This window comes from Mytilus galloprovincialis, chromosome 1 (genome assembly GCF_965363235.1).
Source record: "Mytilus galloprovincialis chromosome 1, xbMytGall1.hap1.1, whole genome shotgun sequence".
Taxonomy (NCBI): Eukaryota; Metazoa; Mollusca; class Bivalvia; order Mytilida; family Mytilidae; genus Mytilus; species Mytilus galloprovincialis.
The window spans coordinates 34606351-34633714 of record NC_134838.1 but is presented as its reverse complement, the minus strand read 5'-3'; the positions used below and the strand labels follow the sequence as shown (position 1 = coordinate 34633714).

The 27364-nt window shown below is 32.2% G+C and overlaps 3 protein-coding genes across 3 annotated transcripts in view; 1 reads left to right on the top strand and 2 right to left on the bottom strand.

The window, feature by feature from the left end:
• Positions 1–15668, bottom strand: part of LOC143072449 (dystrophin-like) — a 28450-nt gene extending 12782 nt beyond the window's left edge. The window contains exons 1-8 of the mRNA XM_076247375.1: positions 15534–15668; positions 13449–13509; positions 12689–12750; positions 12000–12074; positions 9692–9899; positions 6934–7019; positions 1135–1214; positions 880–954 (exon numbers count right to left, since the gene is read on the bottom strand). Of these exons, the coding sequence (XP_076103490.1) occupies positions 880–954; positions 1135–1214; positions 6934–7019; positions 9692–9899; positions 12000–12074; positions 12689–12750; positions 13449–13509; positions 15534–15588 (702 nt within the window). The 5' untranslated portion in view covers positions 15589–15668. The remainder of the gene's footprint in view (positions 1–879; positions 955–1134; positions 1215–6933; positions 7020–9691; positions 9900–11999; positions 12075–12688; positions 12751–13448; positions 13510–15533) is intronic.
• A 6-nt stretch (positions 15669–15674) lies between these two features.
• Positions 15675–27364, top strand: part of LOC143072459 (kelch-like ECH-associated protein 1) — a 36503-nt gene continuing 24813 nt past the window's right edge. Inside the window, exon 1 of the mRNA XM_076247392.1 lies at positions 15675–15826. The gene's annotated coding sequence lies outside the window, so the exon portion shown is untranslated. The remainder of the gene's footprint in view (positions 15827–27364) is intronic.
• LOC143072439 (uncharacterized) lies at positions 21172–24939 on the bottom strand. The gene is made up of 3 exons (XM_076247365.1): positions 23822–24939; positions 23017–23605; positions 21172–21313 (listed from the first exon to the last, which is right to left on the bottom strand). The coding sequence occupies exons 1-2, from the start codon at positions 24672–24674 to the stop codon at positions 23043–23045; spliced, it is 1416 nt and encodes a 471-aa protein (XP_076103480.1). The 5' UTR covers positions 24675–24939; the 3' UTR covers positions 21172–21313; positions 23017–23042.

Sequence of the window (27364 nt, the reverse complement as noted above, 5' to 3'; positions counted from 1 at the left end):
CTTTCCTTTGTAGTATGGAACCTTGTAGGACAATTTCAAAGAGATCCATACACTTAAACACAAACTAGAATAATGCTTATTTTTGGCCCTTTTTTGGCCCCTAATTCCAGCATGAATATGGCAATATTTTGCCAATAACCCCCATACTCAATCCCAGCCTTCCTTTTGTGATATGGAACTTTGTGGTACAATGTCAGAGAGATCCATCTACTTACAGTTGGGACCATCATCCTTTTGTGATATTGAACCTACTTAATAAATTTCAAAGAGATCCATTCACCAAATGTGTCTCTGGACAACGACGACATCATACCATTATACGATCCAAAAAAAAAATTTGCGGTTGTATAGAAACAACAGCAATAACATCACTGTTGGCATGCCAGTAGCATTATAGGTTGCACTTGAGGTAAACTAGACAATGAACTTTGAAAGATAATTATCTCATTGGCATCATACTACATCTCCTTATTTTTATATTGATTGCTGGGTTTCGTGCTGCGTGGATGCTGTACAATGAGACCCTGTGCTTGTAGTGTATGCCCTTATATTTTACAGTAATATGTTTTTTGCTTGTAAGAGAGCTGTCTTCTGTTTTATAACAGTGGATTCATTGACTTGGGTGGGTATTAATGTCTGTGGATTGAGGAAAACTTACAACTCCATGGATATTCAATTTTGTGGTTTTGCCAAAGTCAACATACAAGCATATGGAACAATTGCAATTAATTGATCTTTTAAATTTATGGTTAACCTGAAAAAATGAAATCCTAGAAAATTGGTATCGGAGGAAAAATAATGTATAAATATCAATGAATATTCAGTACCTCCACAAAAGAGACATGGTTTGCTAATCAAAGTGTAACCTATAAAACCTACCATCTGTATACAGTTAGTTACTGCAGGAGATACATCTTTTCCAAAAGCTCCAGCTTCATGTAAAACATCTGGTAACTGAAAAAGTAAGCATGAAAAATTATATTGCCACTAAAATCTATTAACTTAAATGGGAGCCTATTTGAACTTCTTGTTGAGTAATTATTTATATCATTTTAAATAATTATGGATCGCAGCAGTATATCAATATATTTTTTGAACCTTGTTGTAAACTTTCAGTTCTAAGTTTAGTTTTACCTGTATTAAGTCTTCTAAGAACAAGGCAAAGTTGGTACTGCTAATAAATGTACTAGGATCATGAATTTCATTGTAGTAGGCTGAAAATAAATTTAGAAACAAAGTTTATAAAAGATGTCTGCAGTTTAATGCAGTCTTCTTTATTAGAACACAAAGTCAATCTGTCAAATTACTACATATAACTAAAATATTAGTGAAAAAATTCATTTAATTTATTATATTGAAACACCGCCAATCTTAAATGCATTAAAAGAATTTTCCGTAGCATTTTATCCTTTTACCATAGACCATTAAGAAGCCATGTAATGAACTACATGTATGATTAGTACTTTTGTATTTCAAGTATACATGTATTCAAGAAGTTTTTATATCATTCATAGGATTGACCAATAATTAATGCCGTGTCATAATTATTTGTGTTTTCAAGCAATGAATAAAGGTCATCAAACTAATATATTTTTACAAGAACAATGACGAAATCACAAAATTTTTATACACCATAACTGTTGAAACAGTTATTGTTTCTCAAAAATGGTGCCACATGTGAAGCAGGATCTGCTTATTGTTCCAAAACACCTGTGATCACCCAGGGCTTCCAAAAAACATTTGAGCCAGCCGGACATTTTATATCTGATCCCGATTTTAATTCCTTAAGACTAAGTCACAAAAGGCAATTATGGTAATCAGATGGCCATTCCAATGATAATGACATTAAATTAAAAAAAACGATTTTAAACTTTACTTTGTTTTGGATGTTTGGATGTAAACTGTTAAATTGGCAGTGCATCATTTAAAGTATGCACATCAGGGTGCTCATATCTGCCATAGACTCTTTATTTGTGCAAAATGACATGTCAAAAACTTCATTTTCGTTTTTAAATCACGTTTTTCTAAAACCGGATGTTGACTTGACAATGGTAAAACATGGACCGTAAACGGATACGTAAAATCCGTGTACGTTTGCAAAGCATGACTGAGTGAAGAAGCTCTTTCCATGTTATTTCTTCAACAAAATGCTTGAAATGAACGTTAAGATACAGGTATCAATGATAATTTTAGCATTTTGAAGAAATAAAGGATGCATAATTAAATTTCCCACCTTTGCACATGCGCACACGTGTTCTAGTTCATTCGACGTAGTTCTGACGATTTTTCATTTAAACCTTTTAAAATTTTTTATCAAATCATGTAGATAAACTAATTTCTTATAATTTTAATCTTTTGGACTAAATCAATGAGCTACAAACCGCTAAAATGTAAGAAACTAATTGTGAATAGACCGATCAATTTATACGATGTCCGGTAATGAACATAGTTTACCTGTCACCTGTCCAACAACTAATTAGCCTTGATTAAAATTAGAAAGTATTGAAGTAGGAGTTGTTTTGATAGTAATTAATCATCATGTCACTTTTATGACCGGAAATGTGTAGATGTTAAAGGCAAAAGGTTGGGTCAAAAAGATCGTGACTTATGTTAAAATGACAGAAAAAGCCTTGAAAACGAAAATGTATATGACCGTTTCATGCTTTGCCCAGCCGGACTTTTACCGGACATTAATCAAATGTCCGGAATATATGACCGTTTTGGAAGCCCTGTGATCACCCCTAGTTTTTGGTGGAGTTTGTTTCGCTTAGTTTTTAGTTTTCTATGTTGTGTTATGAAGGCTGATGTTTGTCTTTTCTATGTTGTGTTATGAAGGCTGATGTTTGTCTTTTCTATGTTGTGTTATGAAGGCTGATGTTTGTCATTTCTATGTTGTGTTATGAAGGCTGATGTTTGTTGTGTTATGAAGACTGATGTTTGTTGTGTTATGAAGACTGATGTTTGTTGTGTTATGAAGGCTGATGTTTGTCTTTTCTATGTTGTGTTATGAAGGCTGATGTTTGTTGTGTTATGAAGACTGATGTTTGTTGTGTTATGAAGACTGATGTTTGTTGTGTTATGAAGGCTGATGTTTGTCTTTTCTATGTTGTGTTATGAAGGCTGATGTTTGTTGTGTTATGAAGGCTGATGTTTGTCTTTTCTATGTTGTGTTATGAAGGTTTTCTATGTTGTGTTATGCAGGCTGATGTTTGTTGTGTTATGAAGACTGATGTTTGTTGTGTTATGAAGACTGATGTTTGTTGTGTTATGAAGGTTTTCTATGTTGTGTTATGCAGGCTGATGTTTGTCTTTTCTATGTTGTGTTATGAAGGTTGATGTTTGTCTTTTCTATGTTGTGTTATGAAGGTTTTCTATGTTGTGTTATGAAGGCTGATGTTTGTCTTTTCTATGTTGTGTTATGAAGGCTGATGTTTGTCTTTTCTATGTTGTGTTATGAAGGCTGATGTTTGTCTTTTCTATGTTGTGTTATGAAGACTGATGTTTGTCTTTTCTATGTTGTGTTATGAAGGCTGATGTTTGTCTTTTCTATGTTGTGTTATGAAGGCTGATGTTTGTCTTTTCTATGTTGTGTTATGAAGGCTGATGTTTGTCTTTTCTATGTTGTGTTATGAAGACTGATGTTTGTCTTTTCTATGTTGTGTTATGAAGGCTGATGTTTGTCTTTTCTATGTTGTGTTATGAAGGCTGATGTTTGTTGTGTTATGAAGGCTGATGTTTGTCTTTTCTATGTTGTGTTATGAAGGCTGATGTTTGTTGTGTTATGAAGGCTGATGTTTGTCTTTTCTATGTTGTGTTATGAAGGTTTTCTATGTTGTGTTATGCAGGCTGATGTTTGTCTTTTCTATGTTGTGTTATGAAGGCTGATGTTTGTCTTTTCTATGTTGTGTTATGAAGGCTGATGTTTGTCTTTTCTATGTTGTGTTATGAAGGTTTTCTATGTTGTGTTATGAAGGCTGATGTTTGTCTTTTCTATGTTGTGTTATGAAGGCTGATGTTTGTCTTTTCTATGTTGTGTTATGAAGGTTTTCTATGTTGTGTTATGAAGGCTGATGTTTGTCTTTTCTATGTTGTGTTATGAAGGCTGATGTTTGTCTTTTCTATGTTGTGTTATGAAGACTGATGTTTGTCTTTTCTATGTTGTGTTATGAAGGCTGATGTTTGTCTTTTCTATGTTGTGTTATGAAGGCTGATGTTTGTCTTTTCTATGTTGTGTTATGAAGACTGATGTTTGTCTTTTCTATGTTGTGTTATGAAGGCTGATGTTTGTCTTTTCTATGTTGTGTTATGAAGGCTGATATTTGTCTTTTCATTTTTTGCCATGGCATTGTCTATATTTAAGGGGTAGACCTTGGTTCAGGGAGATAACTATTTAAATCAGTTAGGCGTTTGTAAAAGTCAAGTTCATCAATGTTTTTTAAGCATTTACCTGAAACAGATTGAAAATAATCTATGTAACCTAGAAGCTTAGAATATGTTTTTGAAAATGGTTGACACAAACGTACTGATGATTTTAAGAGTTATTTCCCTTAACCTAGGTCTACCTCCTCAAGAGTAAGAAAATGTGTTATAATTGCCATAGAGACAAATCTCCATCAAAGACAAAATGACGTAGAGCTATCTGTAGATTACACTATGGCCTTCAACAATGAGCAAAACCAACTTCATAAAAAGCTATTATAATTTTCCCTTGGTATCTTCAGTCCTGCTTTTTAATTTCAAAATAGGAAAAGTATTACGCAAACAAGTGATTGATTTCACTCTATAGTAATCATATTTGTTCTTCTGTTGTAATTTCTTATAAAGGTATGATACATGTAATAAAATGGACCCATTCAACAATGATTAATCATTTCTATAAAAGTATTCTTAGGACAAAAAATATATGTGCATTTCTGACTTGTTACGTAAAAAATTAGGGCGGGTAGGTAGGAGGGTAAGTAAAATATTCTTTTTTTCTGAGACACTAAAACTACTTTCAATACTTCCTACATATAGCTCTTTAATTAATAGAAATTTCAATATAAGCTTTATGGTAGAAAACCAAAATAATTTAAGTCAGGCAACCAGAACCAAACATATATCTTATTTTAGTATATATATCTGAATATATTTCCACTCTACCAAAATAATCAATACACTGGTTATTGAGTATGGATTGTCAAACATCAAGTTATAGATGATTTGTATACCAGTATATAAAATTTAAAGCTTGAAACTGTTTTTTTTTTACAGTTGTAATGGAAATTATGGAATATTGTTAAAATTGTATTAAGAAGAAATTTCCAAACTGATAAGAAAAAAGTTAGTTGGCAATGATGATAGTGAAAGCACACTGGCAGATCAGTGAATAAATATAACATGAAGATATATAGACTGAAAGATAAAATATACAGAGTACATCCTACTTAGTGATGAAATAAGACATCTATGTTCAAAGCATGTGAAGAATAATGTTTATAATCTTCTGAAAAAGTTTTTCTTTTTCATATAGTTCACACTTTCTTTGCTTTTTGAAAATATATGTTCTAAATATGTTCTATCATATAGGATGCATATTGTAATGTATGTTAGTGACAGAATGCTGTGATTAAGTGACAAGAGATCTAGAATACAAGGATATATTTATTATAATCAGTACCTAATAAGCACTGGTCAACCTGAAAAAAATACAAATTTATTCTACAATATATCTAATTGCAATGCTTATGAAGAAAAATAATTTTGCAAATTTTTTTTAAATGCAGAATTTAAATTAAAAAAAACATCATAGAAAGGTTTAACCAAAATAGACCGGTTGACAGTTTTGTAGATTCTTAGTCAGATTCCTCAATAAAAAATTGTAGATTCTTAGCAAGAATGTAAATTTAGTATGGAAAACTATATTCAATAGTAGAGTAGACTATCGCTATTTAAAAATTTGAGTCAGTTGACCTGAGATAGTGACGTCATTCAACAAAGGTTATCAGTAATATTATCACTTACAGCAGGCAGTGCAATATCCCTTGAAAATGTCACAATACCATTTTATGAAAATATTGAAGTTTGATATTTATTTAACAATGATAGTTGGTCTGTGAAAAACTGATCTCTGATCAACACAGTTTTAGATTATAATCTCACTGTCCAAACATATGCAAAATGATAAGTATTGCAAACACTTTATTCTAAATACTTATAGATTACCATTGGTCATCTCAATGAGATTGATTTTCTTGCATGAGCCAGAATGGCGAAAGTGAGAAAAGTAATTGAGTTGAGATGATAAATGATAATCTGTTTTTCCTTATTTTACCTATGACAACAATGTTAATTTTATTGACAATGGGCACGTGCAACCTGTTTCTAGAGATAATTCTTCATATCACTTTACTGTGCCGAAAAAGGCAATTACCAGTCAGTAAGATAAAAGGAACATTTAGTAAATAAGCAATAATATAGGGTTATTGTATAAATATTGGGGAATATTGTCCCGAGTAGAATTGTATATTGCACGAACTTACGAGTGCAATATATGTTCTACGAGGGACAATATTCCCCAATATTCATGCAATAACCCTTTTATTGTATAGCAATATAATATTTGAAAGTTAAAATTGGTTTAAACTAAGATTTTGTTGTTGATGACGTCATTAATTTTAAAGATTTTATTGGAATTTATTGCACGCTAACTTTTGGTTACTTTCTGTGGGAAATATTATATTGCTATGCAATAATAATGTTTATATCACTTGTCATGGTTCTTACCAATGTTCATGTCACTTGAAACAATACACAGAAGATTACTTTATCTTGTCTTCAGACCTTTTAACCCAAGTGAAACAATAAATGATGCAAACATAAAGAATTGACAACATTAAACATTTGTTTTTGCCATGCAGTTTTCATTCAACATTAATGTCACAATAGACAAACCTTTGTATTTCTCTGCCAGTCTGGCAGCACACATAGTTATCAACATGACCTTGACAGACATCACCTTTATACAACCAGTTCTGTTCCTGCAAATATAAAATAGATATTAATAGATTATTTCAAGTTATTTCATGCAAAATATTTGTCCTGTAAGTAAATAAAGAATTGCATTCTATATGAAGTAGGAAACTTAATGCTGTGATTTTAAGCATGTGTGTGGAGGAGGGGTGTAGTCAGTGCTTGTTAAATTTCCATCTATCCAATCCTCTATGAGTGCAGGATGCACTATATAAAAAAGCATTTTTGTATTAATATAATGAAATGTTCACTCTCTTGTGATATTTATGATTAGCAATACAGTTTTCCTCTCCTTTTAAATATGGTTTATCCAAATAAAAATCATGCTTTCTTTTCAAGTGGATGTCTTTTACTCCAACTGCTAGGTGTTGATTATAATTTATTGGAAATTCAACGTGGCTTTAAAATTATGCCTCAGAAGTTGGAGGACTTGAATTTTTTAAGATAAACAGACTTAAAGGTAGAGTGTATCAGTCAGGAAAGGGTATGAAAATTAAAAACCAGGTGCTCCGCAGGGCACAGCTTTATACAACCACAGAGGTCAACCCTGAACAATTAGGGCAAGTATGGACACAGCATTCAAGCTTGATACAGCTCTGAATTTGGATTGAGTTCAAATTTTTGACATATGGGTTTCTAACACAAAACAAATATCAAGATCTTACAAATCTATTGCACAATATTGTGCAATTAAAGATTTCTTCTTCAAACTTTTCAAAAATTTGAAATTTGAGAAATTTGGAGTAAAAAAAATGAAAACTACTACCACCACCCTTTTTTTGCAGTTAGTCCAAAACCTGACAATTCTTTATACATAATTTACAAGTAGTGTAAGCAGGGATCTCCATGGCCTGTTTAACGATGGCACCCCGCCATCGTTCAAATGTCTTGCGCCATCGTTAAATTGTCCTGCGCCATCGTTAAAATGTCTTCCGCCATCATTCAAAACTTCATCGTTTTTTGCAGCCCGACGCCATTTTTTTATCAATTATAATCAAATTGCATAACCCTTAGGCTTTTTATGTTACAATCCAATACAGTTCTAACGCCTGAGGGATATCCGGATTAAGATCGCTAATCACTTGTAGCTGAGCTTGTACAGGTAGATCAACAAGCCAGACAGGAGAATACTATCTGAGGATAGACGATCCATTTGTCGATTTAATCAACTAAGTTTCAGCAAATGATTATGATAATTCAGATTAAATAAATAAATTAATAATCCAGTTACAAAGAAAACAGTTTAACAAGTCGAACACATGCTTTATTTTGACTTACGAAATCAGCATCCCCCTTTTTTTTAAGAAGTACAAAATAAGACGCAAAACAGTAAATATTATTTCATTGCAAATAACTCGAGTACTGCTGTAACGATAATTTAGAATTACTTTAAAGTTTAAAGTAAAAACTTAAATATTTCCTGTAAAGAAATATCGTATCGTAATTCCGAATTCATTTCGTATATTACAATCAAATTGATACATCCGCGTTTCCGGTTTCTATTCAGACTCGAAAGATGCATGTTGCACAGCATCAATTTGCCAGATAAAGTCATTAAAAACCTTTTTATTTGTCAATGTTTGCCTTACAAATCTCTTTAACCTTTTACATAACCCGTACGAATCGTTTTGTTGTTGCTGCAAATCAGCATACCGGTAATGGGTTCTGAATTTGACAGTGTCCATGAAAAATAAGCTCCACATCATATGACTTTTAACCCCCATAACAATTACCAAAAATACAAGAAATCTACATGGGGACCTTCATGACAGCTTTTGGTCATTCTCGACTAAGAGGGGACCATGAAGACTTGGCATTTGAATGGTTAAAAACGGCAATAAATGAAAATATTGATACTTCTAATTCTATAATGGAAATTCAAATAAATATAATTTAAATAAGCAATGATTTAGCATGTTCACCATTCCTTGTATAGAGGGATAAAATACTTCCGATTGCGCTACACTGTACAGCGTAGACACGGTTTGTAATGGTGAAAGTTCCTCCATCGTTCAATTTTCATCCATGGAGATCCCTGGTGTAAGGGAAGTAAATCCAAACCTACCCACCATTGTATGTTAAATGCTTTTGAATTACCTCCTTTACACTGCTTTTAAATTGTCTTAATTGTCAATTGACCAGAACAACCTAGTTTTCCCCCTTTTTTTGCCCCTAATTCCAAAACATTTTTAGCCATAAGCCCCCAAAAGTCAATACTAACTATCCCTTAATGGTATGGAAACTCATGGTATAATTTCAGAGAGATTCATACACTTAAAGACAAGTTATTGTTTGAAAACTACAAAAATGCTTATTTTGGGCCCCCTTTGTGGCCCCTTATTCCTAAACTATTGGGACAATAACCCCCAAAATAAATACTAACTATCTCTTCATGGTATGGAAACTTGTGGTATAATTTCAAAGAAATTCAAACACTTAAAAACAAGTCATTGTTAGAAAACTACAAAAATGCTTATTTTGGGCCTCCTTTTTGGCCCCCAATTTCAAAACTGTTGGGACCATAACCCCAAAAATCAATCCCAACCTTCCTTTAGTGGTATTCAACCTTCTGGTAAAAATTTGTAAAGATCCATTCACTTAAACTAAAGTTATTGTCCGGAAACTAAATGCGTCTTCGGATGACAACGGCGCAGACATCTACTTGAAAAAAATACATTACACATCAAACAGGTTCATCATAAAGTTCTGTAACAATTCTCCAAGTATTTCTGCTTCTTCTCTAGTCAGGGAGATCCCCTTATCTAAACGAAGGTAAAGGTCATTCAACACTGCAAAAAGTTCTGTACAACTTATCATTTCATCATATCCATCTGGATAACCATGACGATCAAATGTATCCTTTACTGTTGCTATACATATCTGGTCCACTGAAAAATCACAAAGTGAAATTTGTAATCTTATACATTTATTTTTTTAACCTTGCAACTAGATATTATATATTTTGTTATTACACAATTTTTTTGTGGATAAAATGACAAAGGGGATGAGGTTACCAGTACATGCTGTAACCTATTTTTTTATCTTCATAATTCATTTCAAAAAAAGAATTAAATTGTATCTTTGAAATTGATACCACAATAATATCCGTGATATCAACTCTGTACTAAATCAAATGTACTTAATCTATCAAATGCAGTTTCTTTTTACAAAAACTCTTCTATATTTCATCAATTAAAAGAAATAATGCATACAATCTATATGTGTGTATTGATATGATTTTAATTTCAGATTAAGTCATGGCTAAAAAGTGCATGTCCATATAATCCATAAGAATGGGTGTGATAAATACAAAATCACCAACCAGAGTGACTGAACATTTTCATAGAATGTTATATTTGTGATAACACTGATATACAATTTAGTCAACATCCTTGTTAGTTTTGAAGAGTTATAGCTCTTGATTTCCAAAACTTCTTAATTTTCAGTGATAAATGATGACCCCTTGATAGGCTTGTGCATACAATTCTTCATCCTTTGTTTTAGGTTATGTTTAATTTCCATATTGCAATGTTTGTTCATCATCAGTTGATGTGCAACAAGGTTTTAAAACTTGAAATGATGAAAAGAGATTTAAAACCAAAATGAAGCAATTCCAATATTAGGCTTGCAATGTAAACTTTGATCACCAATATTATTTTATATAAATTTATACCTAAAACTCAACTTCATTGATACATATTCATATACACTGTTAAGAAATTGTTCAAGGCCAATGCACCACATGAAAAATAAACTAGTCCAAATGTAGTTCAAAGCACTTTAACATGTTTAAGGACAAGTAAACAAGGTCAATGATAAAATCAATGTATCAATTTAACAGACAAAGTTTACACAACAGTCAAACTGACAGTAAGCAAATCTATAAAGATTAACAACTAGCATTAATCATCTTATTGAAATTCATCCAGATCGGTCCAAAAACCAAAATTTGTATTTCAAAATGGCACCCTTGAAAAAAAGGGACAAATTTTCTTACTTGATTTAGAGTTTAATTTTGCACCACATCATCAGATTCATAGTCAAACAAGCTTTATATTTTTGAGATAAAGTCCAACTCTTTGGACCAAAACTGTCTATTGGCTTCTGACTTTCTTTTTTAATTCAATTTTCTAATGATTTCCACCCATAAAACAAATCTATCTAAATATGGAATTAAAGAAAAGTTTAAATTGAGGCCATAGACAGACATCTACTTAATATAACTAGAGAAAAAGTTTTCATTGCTATTTTAAGACAGCAGACATATATATATGGTTATGATTCATCCGACTTCTCAATTATAAAACTTGACTGTTCACCCATAAAGTAATTATATAAACCTGTAATAGGATATAAACAGCAAGTCATCTATCATTAAATCATTATCTCTAAAAAGATAAAGATATCTACAGATTAAAATTTAAACTATATCACTTTCAAGACAAATCCGTGTGTATATTTATAATAAAGGAAAGTTCTAGTTTTAAATTATACAAACCTATAATTGGAAAACAATCTCAGAATAAACAGAGAATTTTGTTCCTTATTCACAGAATTTTTACTTTTTCTATGAGGAAGACTTTTAAGACCACCATTTTTAAACAACTTTGCACAAATGTAAATTATAGGATTTTCAAAGTCACTGTTATACATGTATTTATTGCATTTGATGTCGACAGTATAAGTCATTTGTCGTTAGTCGCAATTTTTATTTGCCTGTGCGACTTGCAAATAACAAGCGGTCTCCCTTATGACCATTGATAGCAATCTGACTTCGCTATGAAGTCAGTCAGCCGGCAAGACTTAGCGATTTTCAAAATTCTTTGGCGACTTAAATCATCATTTCCCCGGCAAGATTATGATTGATTGATTGTTGGTGTTTTAACGCCACTTTTAAGCACCAGTTTTTATTGTTGGAGGAAGCCAGAATGCCCAGAGAAAATCACTGACCTTCGGTAGGAAAAGTAATAATAATATTTCATACTTACGTTTGAATTTTTTTTGTAGATGTCTGATTTTGAAAGCTGTTCTGTAAGCAGCATACTTTATACGACTGTAATCTCCTGTAAAACATTTGGGTATTCTCTTAATTTCTTAAACATATCAAATTTCAAACAATGAATCTAATTTATAAAATATGTCCTGTCTGCAATTGCTACTATCAGTGTAAAATTGTAAAGTTTTTCATCAAAATCCTACTAAAATTATCAGTAAAATAAAACATTTTTTAAGTTTAATATTTGTTCTGTAGGTGCTACTTCTTAATTTTAAAGTAGCTTATTACCTAGATTCAAAAATATTCATGAAGTTCAACAAATTAAATTAATGTCTAGATTCTGAAACTGATATCAAAGAATGTATGTAAATGTTTGTTATATAAAAAAATTAAAAATGTAATTTCAAAATTTTGCTGTGAATACTGTCTTTTTATCATAATAAAGCTTCTCTCCAAGTTTCATAAAATTGGTTTTTGTCTTACAAGAACAATTATCCTGTTAGATTGACAGATTAAATAAAGTGGTTTATAAGATGGATGTTTGCAGTCTAATAAAGTATAAATTACAATGATGACCACATCTCTGTGTATTGACTCTGTTATGCAATTAACGCTTATGCAATGTGCAGAAAAAAGGGTTAAGTTTATTGATCATGATATGTTCTATCTATAAAATTTTACCCAATTCTTCCATTGTCTTCAGTAAGTATGGATGGTCCCATGTTGTTCTTTGTAATTTGTGACTGTAAGTAAATAAGACATATAGTTTTAGAACATTAATAAATCTACATCACATGCATGAAAACTAAAATACAAAGTAGAAGGGAGAGACAAGGGGGCTCTGTTTCCCACTTCCCACTTTTTACTTTCCTTGTCCTATGCTCATGATACAAGATCCCACTTTCCACCCCATATATCCAACATCTCCACTTTTTTACCCACTGCATCCCCCATTTCTTAATCCTGTCATCTCCTTCAAATTATAATCACAAATCATAAATCACTAGAGAATTAATTTAAAACTGTTAATAAAAACAAGATAATTGTGGTACCACAGAAGTTAGTGTCATCCTATTATAATAACCATAAATATCAAACTTAAAAAGCAATGTCAAAAACAAACTCTTTGAAGATTGAAGTTTTTGCAGTTCCCTACTATAGAAATGCATTCATCATATTTATGATCCATATACATGTATGAAGATTGTTAACTATGCAATTCTGAAGAAAAAAGATTGTAACAATATTTTATGCTAACATATGCATGTAACATTGCTCTCAGATTAGATTTGTACCTCACAATAGATTATTATTTTCTGACCTGTCACCTGTAACTTTATGCAAAAGTTAACCATGAAAAATGAATACTTGACAGACTATCATTGGCATAAAATCATTTGATGATACTTCCTAAATTTAAATAACAAGTCCATAATATTACCAGATATAGTATGGAACACCGGTTTTTGTCTCTGTTCTCTCCCAACCATCCACAATACGTTCTGTAAGCAAAATACAAAATATATACAGCTATGAATATACTGCCATTTCGTTAAAAAATAAGTACAAATGCATGATGATCAAAGAAAATGTAGATAAATTTGATGGTTTTTTTTAAATATCATTCATTTGTCATTAATAATAAAGATAAGATATGTTTAATTTGGTAGACAAGGATATTTTTTGATGAATGAAAAAGCTACATACATGTACATGCTTATTAAAACTTTACTACTGTGAGCTAATCAACAGTCATAACCTGTTAAAAAATTTGTATATATCTGATTACTTTTAAGTATGATAAGTAAAACAAACAAAAAACCTCTGGGAGCTCATCAGGTACATGCATCACCAGATGTGTTTTTGTCTTTTCAAATTCTTATTATGAACTTTGACATAATGTTGTATTCACTTCTATTAAGAGTAAGCCTTTGTAGCTAGCTAAGATTTGATACTTCCAAGTTAGATTGATTGACTGCTGCTTAATGTCTTCAGCACTATTTTACATTTTCGTGAAGGTCAGTTTTTAATAGTTGAGGAAGCGAGAGTGCTTGAGAAAACATTTACCCTTTGAAAGGAAAACTCACAATTCTTGTTAATGAAGAGTGGAGTAAAGTGCACCTACCATGTGCAGGATTCTACATGAACCTCACCACCTCAGTGTTGACATGCTAGTTTAACCCTCTTGCTGCCGGAAGGACACATGTGTACACACAGACTGTGCCGGAGGGACACATATGTCCTTGTTTTAATTTTCACAAACTTCTCCTTATTGCTGTATCTTTTTCAAATAAAGGCCAAAGATTAAACCATGTTATATTTTTAATAAATGTGTACTAAATGTAACGGTCATGTATCGAATTATGTCATTGTTGTACATCTAATGTCATAAACATTGAGCTGTTGTACATTCTATTATCTAACACACAAAATGCAACCTTGATAAACAACTGGCAGCAAGAGGGTAAAGTAGTTACTTTGAACAGTAGTACGACTGCTCAGACCACTCGACCACCTGCTCCACAATTTTTTTCAAGTAATAAAATAAATCAAAAATAAGGAAATAATCTTCCAAAAATCAAGTTAATGGTTTCTTTACACCTTATTGCTATTTGTTTGCCATAACTGGACATACAGTCATGACAGTATCACAGGATCCTGTAAAAATTTGATGGATCAATAAAAAATGTTTGTCACAACAACATGAACAAAGGAAATGTGATTTTTGTATGACGTCCATATTGCTATTTGTTTGCCATAACTGGACATATAGAATCACAGGATCCTGTAAAAATTTGATGGATCAATAAAAAATGTTTGTCACAACAACATGAACAAAGGAAATGTGATTTTTGTATGACGTCCATATTGCTATTTGTTTGCCATAACTGGACATACAGAATCACAGGATCCTGTAAAAATTTGATGGATCAATAAAAAATGTTTGTCACAACAACATGAACAAAGGAAATGTGATTTTTGTATGACGTCCATATTTCTATTTGTTTGCCATAACTGGACATTCAGAATCACAGGATCCTGTAAAAATTTGATGGATCAATAAAAAATGTTTGTCACAACAAGTCAACAACATGAACAAAGGAAATGTGATTTTTGTATGACGTCCATAAATATGGCAATTACAAAATATTTGTTTTACATTTCCGATATGACGAAGTCAGCTAATGTGCGATATCACCAGATGCTCGGACACCTTGTTCTCCATTGTAATTTAGTTAAATCACAAATCTATGTTGGCCTGTACGGCTGTAGAGTGTAGGGATATGGCAAAAGGAAATTTACAAGCCTTAGGGTGCTAGGTCTGTATTTGAGAGTGGAGACTGGCATCCATTCATGGACCCTCAAGGACAAGGGGCATGCACTTAAAATTAATTTGACAATGATTATCATACTGATTTATACTCAAACATAGTGATACATAACAAACTACAAGTTTGAGAACATCCGTCTGCTTGTTTTTGCAGTTTAGTGTTGTCAACTTCAAATTTGAAATCAAAAGCAATACCATAAATATCAACAGATTCCATTTCTAAGGCACAGCAGCTGTTAGGGTCAATCATTTGATGACAGTTTTTGTAAACATTTTCACTTTTTCTGATTTTTTTAAACTTAAAACAGTCATAAAGGCGTTTTATTAGTAAACACGTTATTGGAAGCGTACTTGGGACCTGGAATGTTGACACATTTATCGACTTCCGGTTAGGAATTTTAGATCAGCAACATATCGAAGATTCTTGATTATACTAATCTAGACAACAGTTAGAGAGAAAATGGACTGAAAATTAATATAAATATGTGGTAAGATATTGAATCTCATATTCATCCTTGTAAATTTTGTTCTGCATCCTTAGACCTAACCACTAAAACTCATTCAGTAAAACTAAAAGGGATGGTAAACCTCACTATTCTGTAAAATTTTCATGCAATTAAAAATTAAAGACTAAACGCTTGATTCATATCTGCATCTGTACCGAGATCTGTACGAGTAGGTTGTTGATACCAATACTGTCTTTAAATTTAAGAGAGAGCAAAGGTGATTTATTGATGGCGCGTGAGGTCAGTTTGAAGCTCTCAATTAAGGTTTGATGCGGGAGCGTCTTTTTACCACAGATCACCACAGAACACCACAGAACACCCAAAATTTACCACAGAACTGAAATATTAATACTACATGTACTACAGACATTATTATCGTGTTATTGTTATTTTTTTTTATAATTTGACATTTATTATTCAAATAAATTTTATTTTTCTTGTTATGGCCAACTCACTATCGCTACACCCCAGCTAAAAGGCCAATAATTGGGATCATAATATACAAAGATTATTTATATTTGTGAAATTTATGTTTTAAATACATTTTAATCTGTTTGGTAATTTTTAACATTTTTTAAAAAAATATGAAGTCCACGGGCACAATTAAAGTATCAAGATTTGATTAGATTATACAGTTTTGCCGTGTTATATTAAGGTATTTAGGAAATTTTTTTAATTTGAAGACTACAATTTTTATAATAAATAAAATTAAAGATTTAAATGTGAGCTTATAATCACCATCATTATAGTTGAAAATTAAAATTATTGTCTTAAAGGTTTATTAATTTAACAGAAAAAATAGTTATTGATAGTGTGATTCGCGCCAGTAAAATCCGTCAGGTCATTTTTTGGTGTAGAAAACTAAAGGTTATATATAAATTATTCATTAATCTCACAGATTCATTAATTCAATGAAATCTTAAAAAAAGAAAATGAAGCGATATCAGCACTTTCTGTCGATCAGATCAATATTATTCGTAGCATAATATTTGCTGGTAAAATTCGTCAGATCAACTTTTTTGTAGAAAAACTGTTTTATTTATACATGTTATATATAGTCTTTATTTTAAAAAAAATAATAAACTCACAGATTCTTAATATCATGAAAATATATTTTAGAAATTGTAATCGATCAGTGCAATATATCAGGGACTTTATTCAATATTCAAAGCATATATTATTTAGTGTCTGAAAATGATGCATTTTTGTTTCTCAAAACTATTTTTTAAATATTCATTTGAGATTTAAATATTAGAATGCATTAGTGAGGGGGGATTGGACCTTTATCAGGACTCCGGGATTACATGTTTTTAAGTCCAGGATTTCGGGACCAGGACCCCTCCTACCCCCCTCTCATTAGTTAAGTGTCTCAAAGGACTCCAAATGTAAATAAAATATGCCAAATAACAAAAAAAAGTTATGATAATTTCTATCTGATCCAGTCAATCATCATGTCATTGGTGTCACCCGAATTAAAAAAATAATATAGTTCTGTATCATAAGATTTGCATTTTATAAAGTAATTTTAATGTTCTGTTGTATATTTCAGTAGTTTTTATTGTAATTTGTGTAGTTCTGTAGTATTCTGTGGTGTTCTGTGGTATTCTGCGGTGTTCTGTGGTAAAAAGACGCTCCGGCTCTCAAGGTTTGATGCTGACATTACAGTGTCTTCAAATATAGGGGCTTGTTTAGTGGGGTAGACAAGGTTTCTTCTTCTTCTTCCAAATACTGCCCACATTCAACGTGATGAATATTCTGGCAAGTTTACTGTCAATGGCTGTTGCTATCTTACTTAAAACATTTATATAAGATAGCGAATGCAGTTGACAGTAAAACCTGGTCTGACCCACTATTTTAAAACAAGCACCTGTGCTTCAAGCTGGTTCCACTAGAATACTTTTTTAACGAAAAATTCATGTTATATTGTTGTGTTTTACATGTTGGTATTTCAACACATTGTTCTTAACTTGTTTCTCCATAATATTTGTTGTCTGATAATTGTCAAAATTTCTTGGCAGTGTTTCTAGGACATGCTTTTTCATGTTTTTTAAACATTTGTCTTGTTCTATCTTTAGGACTTTACCTTAAACAGGGCAAAATATCTTCTATCATGACCATAGACTTATTTTTCACATCATTTACTCAAGTTTTGATCAAACTTGCATTACTGGATCCCAGTTTCCTTCAGCTTACAACATGTACATTGTACAAGGTCGGTGTGCTTTATGTGCTTTAGGGATGGATATATTGTGCAATTGAGAATTTTTTATACACAAATGCAATTTACAGATAACTGTTGAAATGGTGCATTTTTCAGTACATGTACATTTCCTATGTGACAAAGGCTACATGTATGTCACAGTGCTTATCTCAGTACTTCATAGTACAACAGATTGTTCAATGACGTCATTTACACTGCACACAGAATTATTTTTAAAGAAACACCAACTTTTTATTGTTATCTTGAGATACAGGAGATTCCAATTTCAATATTATGAATGAACTCCCCCGTTGAACTAAATGCAGGACGCGACATCCATACTGCCACTACGTCCATAGGATGTACAAATGTACATTGTATGGGCCATACATGTACCTTGAAAAGATGTAACTATGAAATACATTTTTAATACCTGTTGCTTTATATATTTTATGTTATCCCCACAATGGAATAAATTCTTTGATAAAATTGAGAATGGAAATGGGAAATATGTCAAAGAGACAATAACCCAACCAAAGTGAATATAACAGCCGAAGGCCACCAACGGGTCTTAAAGTATGAACGAAACGTCCTTACTTGTAATGTATGAACAATATGTTCTAACTCTTATGAAATATGTGGCAGTTTGTCTGACACATCTTATGGATCATATGGAAGTATGGCAGTCGCATCTGGAAAGCCTTTTATCTTACCTCCTATACATTTCCAGGAATACGATTGGTTAAAAGCGTCCGCGTGCAAACCGTGTATTTGATATTAGGTTAGTAGGGAGGCGGGACTTATCTCATACACGGTTAGTAGTGGAGTTACGTCCCTTTATATTCCTTATTAGGTAAGAAGGGGGCGGGTCTTATTTCATACACGGTTAGTAGTGGTGTTATGTCCCTTTATAAAAAACAAAACGGTACTGAGAAAAAATCTTAAAAGTTCCAACAGACGAAGAAATTGATGATTAAGATTGAAATAAGTTCATAAAACACATTTAAACCTTACAAGTCGTTATTGTTGGCATCTGCTTTTGTAGGATCAATGGAAGTATTTTCTTAGTGCTAATTGTTAACAGTATTGAAGACTTGCTCATTTTGAGAATCACTAGTCTTAATTTCACACGTTAAGATAGTCGGTAAGATAAATTCGTTACATAGTGTGCTAGTGACGTAATACGGTATATATGGGGTCAGTAAATTCCATATGGGGATTTAAAACATATTTTTGTTTTGTTATCGATTTTATGTAATTAAACTGCCACTCCAGTAAAGTGTTATAATCCTGAGGGCCCTCCTAATAGCTATATTAGTGCCTCGGGGAGCTATTGGCTAATGATCGCCAGGCGCGTAGCTGCCTTTACGCAAAAAATCATTTGCTTGCACATGTTTTTCACAAAAAAAAAAAAAAAAAAAAAAAAATCCTGAAATTGAATTTCGGATAGTCTTTAGTCTTTCCGGATTATCGTGTCTGGCGGTGTCAATAAAATTGTAAAATTAAATGAGGCTTAGTTATAAGACGATATTTGATTAAAATTTTTATAAACCAATAGTTATGCTAAGAGTTAACATGAGAAGCGCATGCGCAGATAGAGGTCACTATTCAGAGATATTCATGTATAATTGAATAAATTTCTGGGTGGGTAATGATGAAAAAAAGGGTGGGCATGTTAACTCTTAGCATAACTATTGGTTTATAAAAATTTTAATCAAATATCGTCTTATAACTAAGCCTCATTTAATTTTACAATTTTTATAAACCAATATTATGCAAGAGTTCCCATGAGATTTGAGAGCCAATTTACTTGAATACGTGTAATTTATACCTGTTGTGTAGGATTACAATAATGTATTGGATTCCCAAATTACTATAAATTAATATAGCAATCAGCTCACAATTAGTTATATATATCTATAACTGTTTCAACGACATACGGAATACCAATATATCTGTAGGTAACAAAGCCATTTCATAATATGGATTTTGGTAATGATAAAGACATTTTCAAAATAATATTGTATTAACTTATATACATCATGAACATTGGTACATTATAAGCAAAAACAAAACTATTTTCCACGAAGTACTCGTACACTATAGTTATCATTGTACTCTTGAACAGTAACTGGTCTATTGTAAAATTGCCTAAAAGTAGACTCATTTGTCCATCCTGCTGATTTTAAAATAGAATTTACTGACACCCCAGCTCTAAGTGCTGCTGATGTACTAGCTCCCCTAGTACTGTGTGTTTTAAAAACAGAAGTATTTACACCTGCAAGCTTTAAAACCAATTTAATCCAATTACTAATTGTTGACTTTGTTGGGTGATGGTATGGTTTTACAAATGTAACAAAAAGTTTTTGAGATGTACGTATTGCAGATGTTCTTTCGATATAGGCGTTTAAAACTGTTACAATACACAGTCTTGTGTCATCAACAAATGCTGGCAAACATATTGGTGATAAATGTTTTCCTGGTTTTGAGGTTTTCAAAACCTCATTAATTTCAATTACAACATTGTCTTTTGTAATTTTCATAAAATCTAAATCTACACAATGTAACGTCTGTATTCTCTGTCCAGTAACTAGTGCTAATAACATGACTAATTTCAAAGTTAAACATCTCAGTGACAAAAGCTTTACAGGCGATAAAGTAATCAAAAATTCTAATACAACATTAACATCCCATGTTTGCTGATATCTAGGGAACATTGGTCGTTTATTATAAACTCCTCTGAGGAACCTTTTAACTAAAGGCCACTGACCAATCGGCAGTGTTTTTCCCAATGTCAAATATGACGATAATGCAGATCGTGCTGTGTTAATAGAACTATATCCTACACCGGACTCGTATAAAACTGTCAAAAATTCCACTACATCCACCTCAGTTGGCGTAAAAATATCAAACTTTCGTTGACAACAAAATGTACACCATTTTTTGAGATATGTCCAATACTGTTTTTGTGTGCTTTGTCTCCAGGATGAGATGACAATTTCTGCAGCCTTTTTTGATAGTCCTGTATTTTGAACAATTTGCCCGACAATCTGAAGACACCCAAAATCAGTTTTTTCAACGGATGTTTCTTTTGAGGATCTGTTGGCAGTATCAACAACTGTTGTCCTTTTTCCCTGGGTATTATGTAAGAATCCTGAACAATATGATGCAGTATTTGAGGGAACCAATGTTGAGTGCTCCACAAAGGTGCTATTAAGGTTATTTCTGCTTCCTCCAAAATCAGTTTTTGGATAACTTTTCCTACCATGCTAAAAGGAGGAAAAACAAATGAGTTAAAGTTAGTCCATCTTATAGAAAAAGCATCTACTGCTTCAGCATTAGGATCAGGTAAGTATGAAATATACCTCGATAACTGATGATTTATCCTTGAAGCAAATAAATCAATATCATGCGGACCATATATTGAATTAATACACATAAAAACATTAGTGTTAAGTTTCCATTCTAGATCTGTATTATTAGAACGTGACAATTTGTCGGCTTCAACATTTGTTTTTCCCGGTAAATGACAAGCACTTAACCAAATGTTTCTGTGTATACACCACTGCCATATTTCCCTTGTTAAGGTATTAAGAGATTGAATTCTACCTCCCATTTTGTCTATATAGGTCACAGCTACCATATTATCCATGTATATTCGAACATGTTTATCAGATTTTGTTGAACAAAAACATTTTAATGCTAAAAACGCTGCTTTCAGTTCTAAATAATTTATGTGTAATTTCTGCTCTTCATAAGACCAAAAACCCTTGGTTTGAAGTTGTGTATTGTCGACAACACCACCCCAACCAGTTTTTGAACTGTCTGTTTTTAAAATGATCTCAGGATCTTTTCGTACTAATGGTTTAAAACTAGACTCAACATGAGAAATCCACCAATTTAACACATCTACTGATTCATTTGAAATGATGATTTTAGTGTCAAAATCGCCATTGTTTTGTTTTAAAAACTTGTCTTTTTCTATTTCTAAAGATTTTATATATATAAGTGCATGTTCAACTCCTGGTTCAGCAGCAATCAATTTGCCTATAATCTGTGCAAATTGCCTGATTGACATTTGTCTGTTTTTAACATATTTACAGCATGTAAGTTTTATTGCTTGTGCTTTTTCAGTTGTAAGTTTAATTGTCATTGTTATTGAATTCAAAACAAATCCTAAAAATGTAATTGTTTGTGTCGGTTCAAATACAGATTTGACAGGATGAATAGTAAAGCCTAATTTATCCAATAAGGTGACTGTATCAGAAATATTAATTGCACATTGCGAATAACTATCACTGATCAAAAGACTATCATCAATGTAAGCTACATTTTTGTGTCCAATTTTTCTTAAATGTGAAAATGGCACTTTCAAAACTTTTGTAAATATCCTTGGCGCAGTTGTCAGCCCATTAGGCAAACATGTATATTCATACAACTGATCATTCCAATAGAACCGTAAATATTTTCGGTCTTTGTGGTCAATAGAAATAGAATAATATGCGTCTTTCAAATCAATAGAAGCAAACCAGCAGTTTTGTGACACACATTGTATTGCTGACTTTAATGTTTCCATTTTGAAATGGTGTTTTTCAATATCATTGTTGAGAACTTTTAAATTTAAAATTACTCTACATGTACCATCCTTCTTTGGTCTTGTAAAAATATTTGAAACATATTGATTTTTAATATACGTCACTGGTTTTATAATTTGTTTCTGTAAAAATTTATCTATTTCTAACTGTACCATATTTGTTTCATCTTTATCAAATTGTAATAAATTTGGTTCTTTGTTTTGATATGGAATTTGCTCAAACTCAATTTGATACCCTTTTACAACATCTAAAACCCAGTTATCTGAAGTAAGACTCATCCAATTATCTAGGAATGTTTTCACTTTCCCACCAATGAAATTGTCTGGTGTGTTTGAAAATGTAAATTGTGTATTCAATTGCTGAACTGAAGTACTCACAGGCAAACTAATTTGCTTTGGCAAATCTAAAACTTCTTGTCCTGCTCTTGGAACTTCTTTTTGAACTTTTTCTTTTTGTAAGTGGGTTTCCCTAAAAAATCTTTCTTGTTTGATGGTTTGTCAAAATGACGTTTTGGTACATGTACATATGGCTTCTTAAAAGTTTTCTTGTCATCATGTGATTTCTTTCCAACATTAAAATTGGTTTTGCCCAGTTTCTTCCCTACTGTATATTCAGCATCCATTTCTTTGACTTTATCTTTGATGTCATTTCCAAAGAGAAAATCAGTTACTGGAACATCATCTTTGCATAAAGCTTTATATTTTGGTTGTATTTCTGCTTGTATTAAAGCTCTTCGTCTAAAAGTAATGTCTGCATACGTGACTTGAGTCATTTGGTACGCGTCCTTACAGAGTTGTGTAGCAGAGTGTACCTCTTCTGCCGTGAGTCCATCATTGGTTTGAGATTTACCAAGAAACATGTCCATTAAATACAGCATAGGACACGCTGCTTTGCCCAATAGGTTTTGAATTTTTTGTAGTTTGACGTCGTTCATTCTATTAGATATTGACATCTGTGACCAGATACCTGAAAAAGAAATGAATTCCTGTATTTTATGTCGGCCTCAATCAAATAATTTATATCGATTTGAGTTAAATTTTAAAAAATACATTTACATGTACATGTATATAAATATATATTTATTTTCAAAGAATTGAATTTTAATTAATTTTAAAATTTAACATGTACATTTTTGTACATGTATCATATGTTTAATAGTATATTTACTTTATATACACTCACCCAAATTAATTTTTGGGACTGTCAAACTGTGTACATTTTCTGGCTTTGCATACTTTTTGGTTAGCTCATCAACTTTGTTTTGCTTGGCCTTTTTTCTCAAGCCATCATTGACAACAGATGCCAGTTCGTCATTTATCTTTGGACCAGCTTTCTCTTCAGTTACCATGAAGCCCTTCATATCTTCAATGACAGACATAGTGTCATTGTTTTTATTAGAAGTACTATTACTGTTAATGTTAGTATGTATTTCTTGTTGATCAAGTTCATTGTCAGAATTATTTGAGCTTTCTGATTCACTTTCACTTGAGACATCAGATAAAGGGCTTGCTTCCTTTTGATTTTGTTTGTTGTTTTGTGATTGGCAAAGTTCTTGAAGTTCTTTCATGTAACTTTGTGTCAAAGACTCAGATTGTACTCGTGATCCATGTCCGTGGCCACTTTCAGTTTCATATCTTTGTTTTTTAGAACTTGATGGGCTTGCGTCATCACTGGCAGATACCGTACATGTTGTACGTCGTTTGCCACATTTGTTTTTCTTAACTGGCGTGTTAGAATCAGTTCTTTCATTGTTCAACAATGCTTGTGTTATCATTTGAGTTTGTAGCAGTAACTGATACAGATCCGGTTGTTTGTCAACATCCGGTGTTTGGTTGATTGACACATGTGACAATGGAGCTCCGCCCCCTACGCACAAATTGTCTACATTTTCAAGTCTAGCTTCAAACACAAGTTCATTATTAGAAGCGTTATCAATATTGCAGTGTTGTTGATTAACTTCATGAAAATGAAGAAATCTACTGTCATTCGAAGAATGTCTTTCCATTTTGGAATGTTCTTCCTTTTCATCCGCCATTACGGTCGGATATTTGGACAGTCACACTGTGGTCACAAGAACGACCTCGACCGCAGTCGTCAGTCTTATAATGTTCAAGGACCTATAACAGCAAACGTTGCTGATATCACTGTTCATCCATTGAACATAATAATAAATCCAATTAATAAGAATAGAATCAAAACTTTCAATAATAAGTTTCTAAAATTTTCCACGTGTTAACCTCTTAAAATCTGCTAACGCAGTGACCTCTATCTGCGCATGCGCTTCTCATGGGAACTCTTGCATAATATTGGTTTATAAAAATCACCTTGAAAACATCTTAGATTTATTTCCCTTACTTATAAGTCAAGACTTAAAAGTAGCCGTTCGATTTCGTATTCCCATTGTCATTTCGTCCAAAAGACTATTGATTCACCTAGGGTATCTGTGTTACAAATGACCTTCTACCGTTGTCGTAGAAACCTCTCATTTGATTTTAAAATGACCCTCGTGAGAAACACCACGGGTGTCTTGCAAGAAGCAGGACCTGCTTACCTTCGGAGCACCGGAGGTGGCCACATTTTTTCGGGGTCCGTGTTTTTCATCTGTAGTTAGTTTTCAATGTTGAAAGTTTTTGCTTGTCATTTTGTGTCTTATCTGTTCCCGGGTTTCCAAATTACGAAACCCACTAGGATGTTACTATCGTTTCTTGAAATATGGTATAGTAAGAAACAGATAGGGTATTTATCATTTTCATCATAAAATGGTCCAAAAAAAATTTCGCCTCGCTTCGCTCGGCTCAAAAGACAATTGTCAATTATGATTTAAAATTAAATTAAAATTTGATTTAATTTACGCAGAAAAAAGTTTTTTTCACTACTAACACACGTGCTTTGTTTACTATGATACGCATGCCTAAAATTCTCTTCCGCAGATTTGACACTAAATCGTAAATTTAAAATGATTTCTTGCTAAATTAAGCAAGTGCAACTATTTTCATTAATATTCTTACACTATTAAAGGTAAAATATTAAAAAAAAACCGATGTTTTCCTGTGAATTTGATTTATAAACAAAACTAATCCCGGGAATAAGTCCGGAATTGTTCGTTTTAGTATTGTCGCATTACATCCGGTTTGAATTTCGACTTCAGAATCGAAAGAAACGTAAGCGATGACTGAGAAAATTACGATTTTGAGTCATTAAAATCATTTTATTCTTAAACTGTTGCCTTCCCTTAATTGCTCTTGATCGATTTTAGGAAAATGGTAGGATAAATCATGAAGTAAACGCGATGCAACAGTTAAACAAGTTCGTTGATTCTTCGAGTAGGAGCATACTAATGCAGTCATGAGATTTTGACAATCTGTTTTTGAAAAGGGGCACCAACTTTTAAGTTATATGAAAATGACCGAAATTAGGTGAAAAAATTTCCGAATCCTTGACTCAAAATGTATGTGGATATGAAAACATAGAATTCTTTATCACTTTTACCTTCTTAATTAGAATAAGGCCCTGATTCACCACTTGTGTTATATTATATATTTTTTGCTTTTAGATATATATTTTGTGATTTTTTTATTTATGTTTTTAAAGAATTGTATAAGGTTGGTACAAACTATTTGTGTTTTTATGCCCCCACTGCAGCAGAGGGGCATTAAGTGATACCCTTTTCTGTCCATGTGTACGTCCCAAAATAAGTTGCATATCTCAAAATTTAGTTTGTATCAACCAAATGTTATTTAACTTTTTCACAATGCTTAGCTTATTAACATAAAACATAGATCAAGTTCAAATTTGAGTTGGATCTCTTTTCTTGTTCTGCATTTATGTCCCTTTATAACGTGATATGCAGTTGGGGCATCATCTGTGTCCGATGGAAACATTCTCAATTTATTTTTCTTTCTTTCCTGCAACCAATGTTTGGAAACATTGGAAAGTGTGTCTTTTCAGGTCAATCCTCTTGAAAATATAATTTGATAATAAGTACATTAGTCAATAATTAATTCTAATGCAATTTGAATGTAACAATTTTTTTCATTGGCTCAAAGTTGCTGTCAAATCCACAGTTGACCAGGCGTAACTAAGGAGGGGCAACCATTTTGAAATGATTGAATCAACAAATGTTCGATTACTGCTATATAATCCAAATTAAAACAGCACCTACCTCGAATTCGCCGTTTTAAAGTTATTTTATCCAAATTTGAAGCGTACAGGTAACGTAATAACCTCCAGTTTGTAAGTTTTCATTTGTCTGACGTCACGTTTACCCATGACGTCTTTGCGCCAAAATCATTCATGAAGTTTCGCGGATTTTTTTCTATTTGTCAAATTTAGACATTTTTCCAAGTTTTATCTTATTATTTCTTTTTGAAATGCATTAGAATCCGAATAACAGTACTGTAGTTGAAGAGTTGCCACCGTCAATTTTGATTTGACGGTTGCAAATCTCCGTTTTACTGTCTCCGCTATGCGTCGCCAGTAAAACTGCATTTTCGACCGTCAAATCTACAATTGACGGTGACAACTCTTCAACTACAGTACTGTTATTCTTTAAATGTTTTTGATTTGATCCTTTTCTCAAACGTTATATTATTGATAAGTAAAACAGAAAAAAATATTTGGTATGAAACTGGACTGAATTTCTTTATATCTGATAATCATGTATTGTTTTGCACCTCAGTTTAATCTTTTTGATAGGATGATCCTTTTGTTATCAGTATATATACC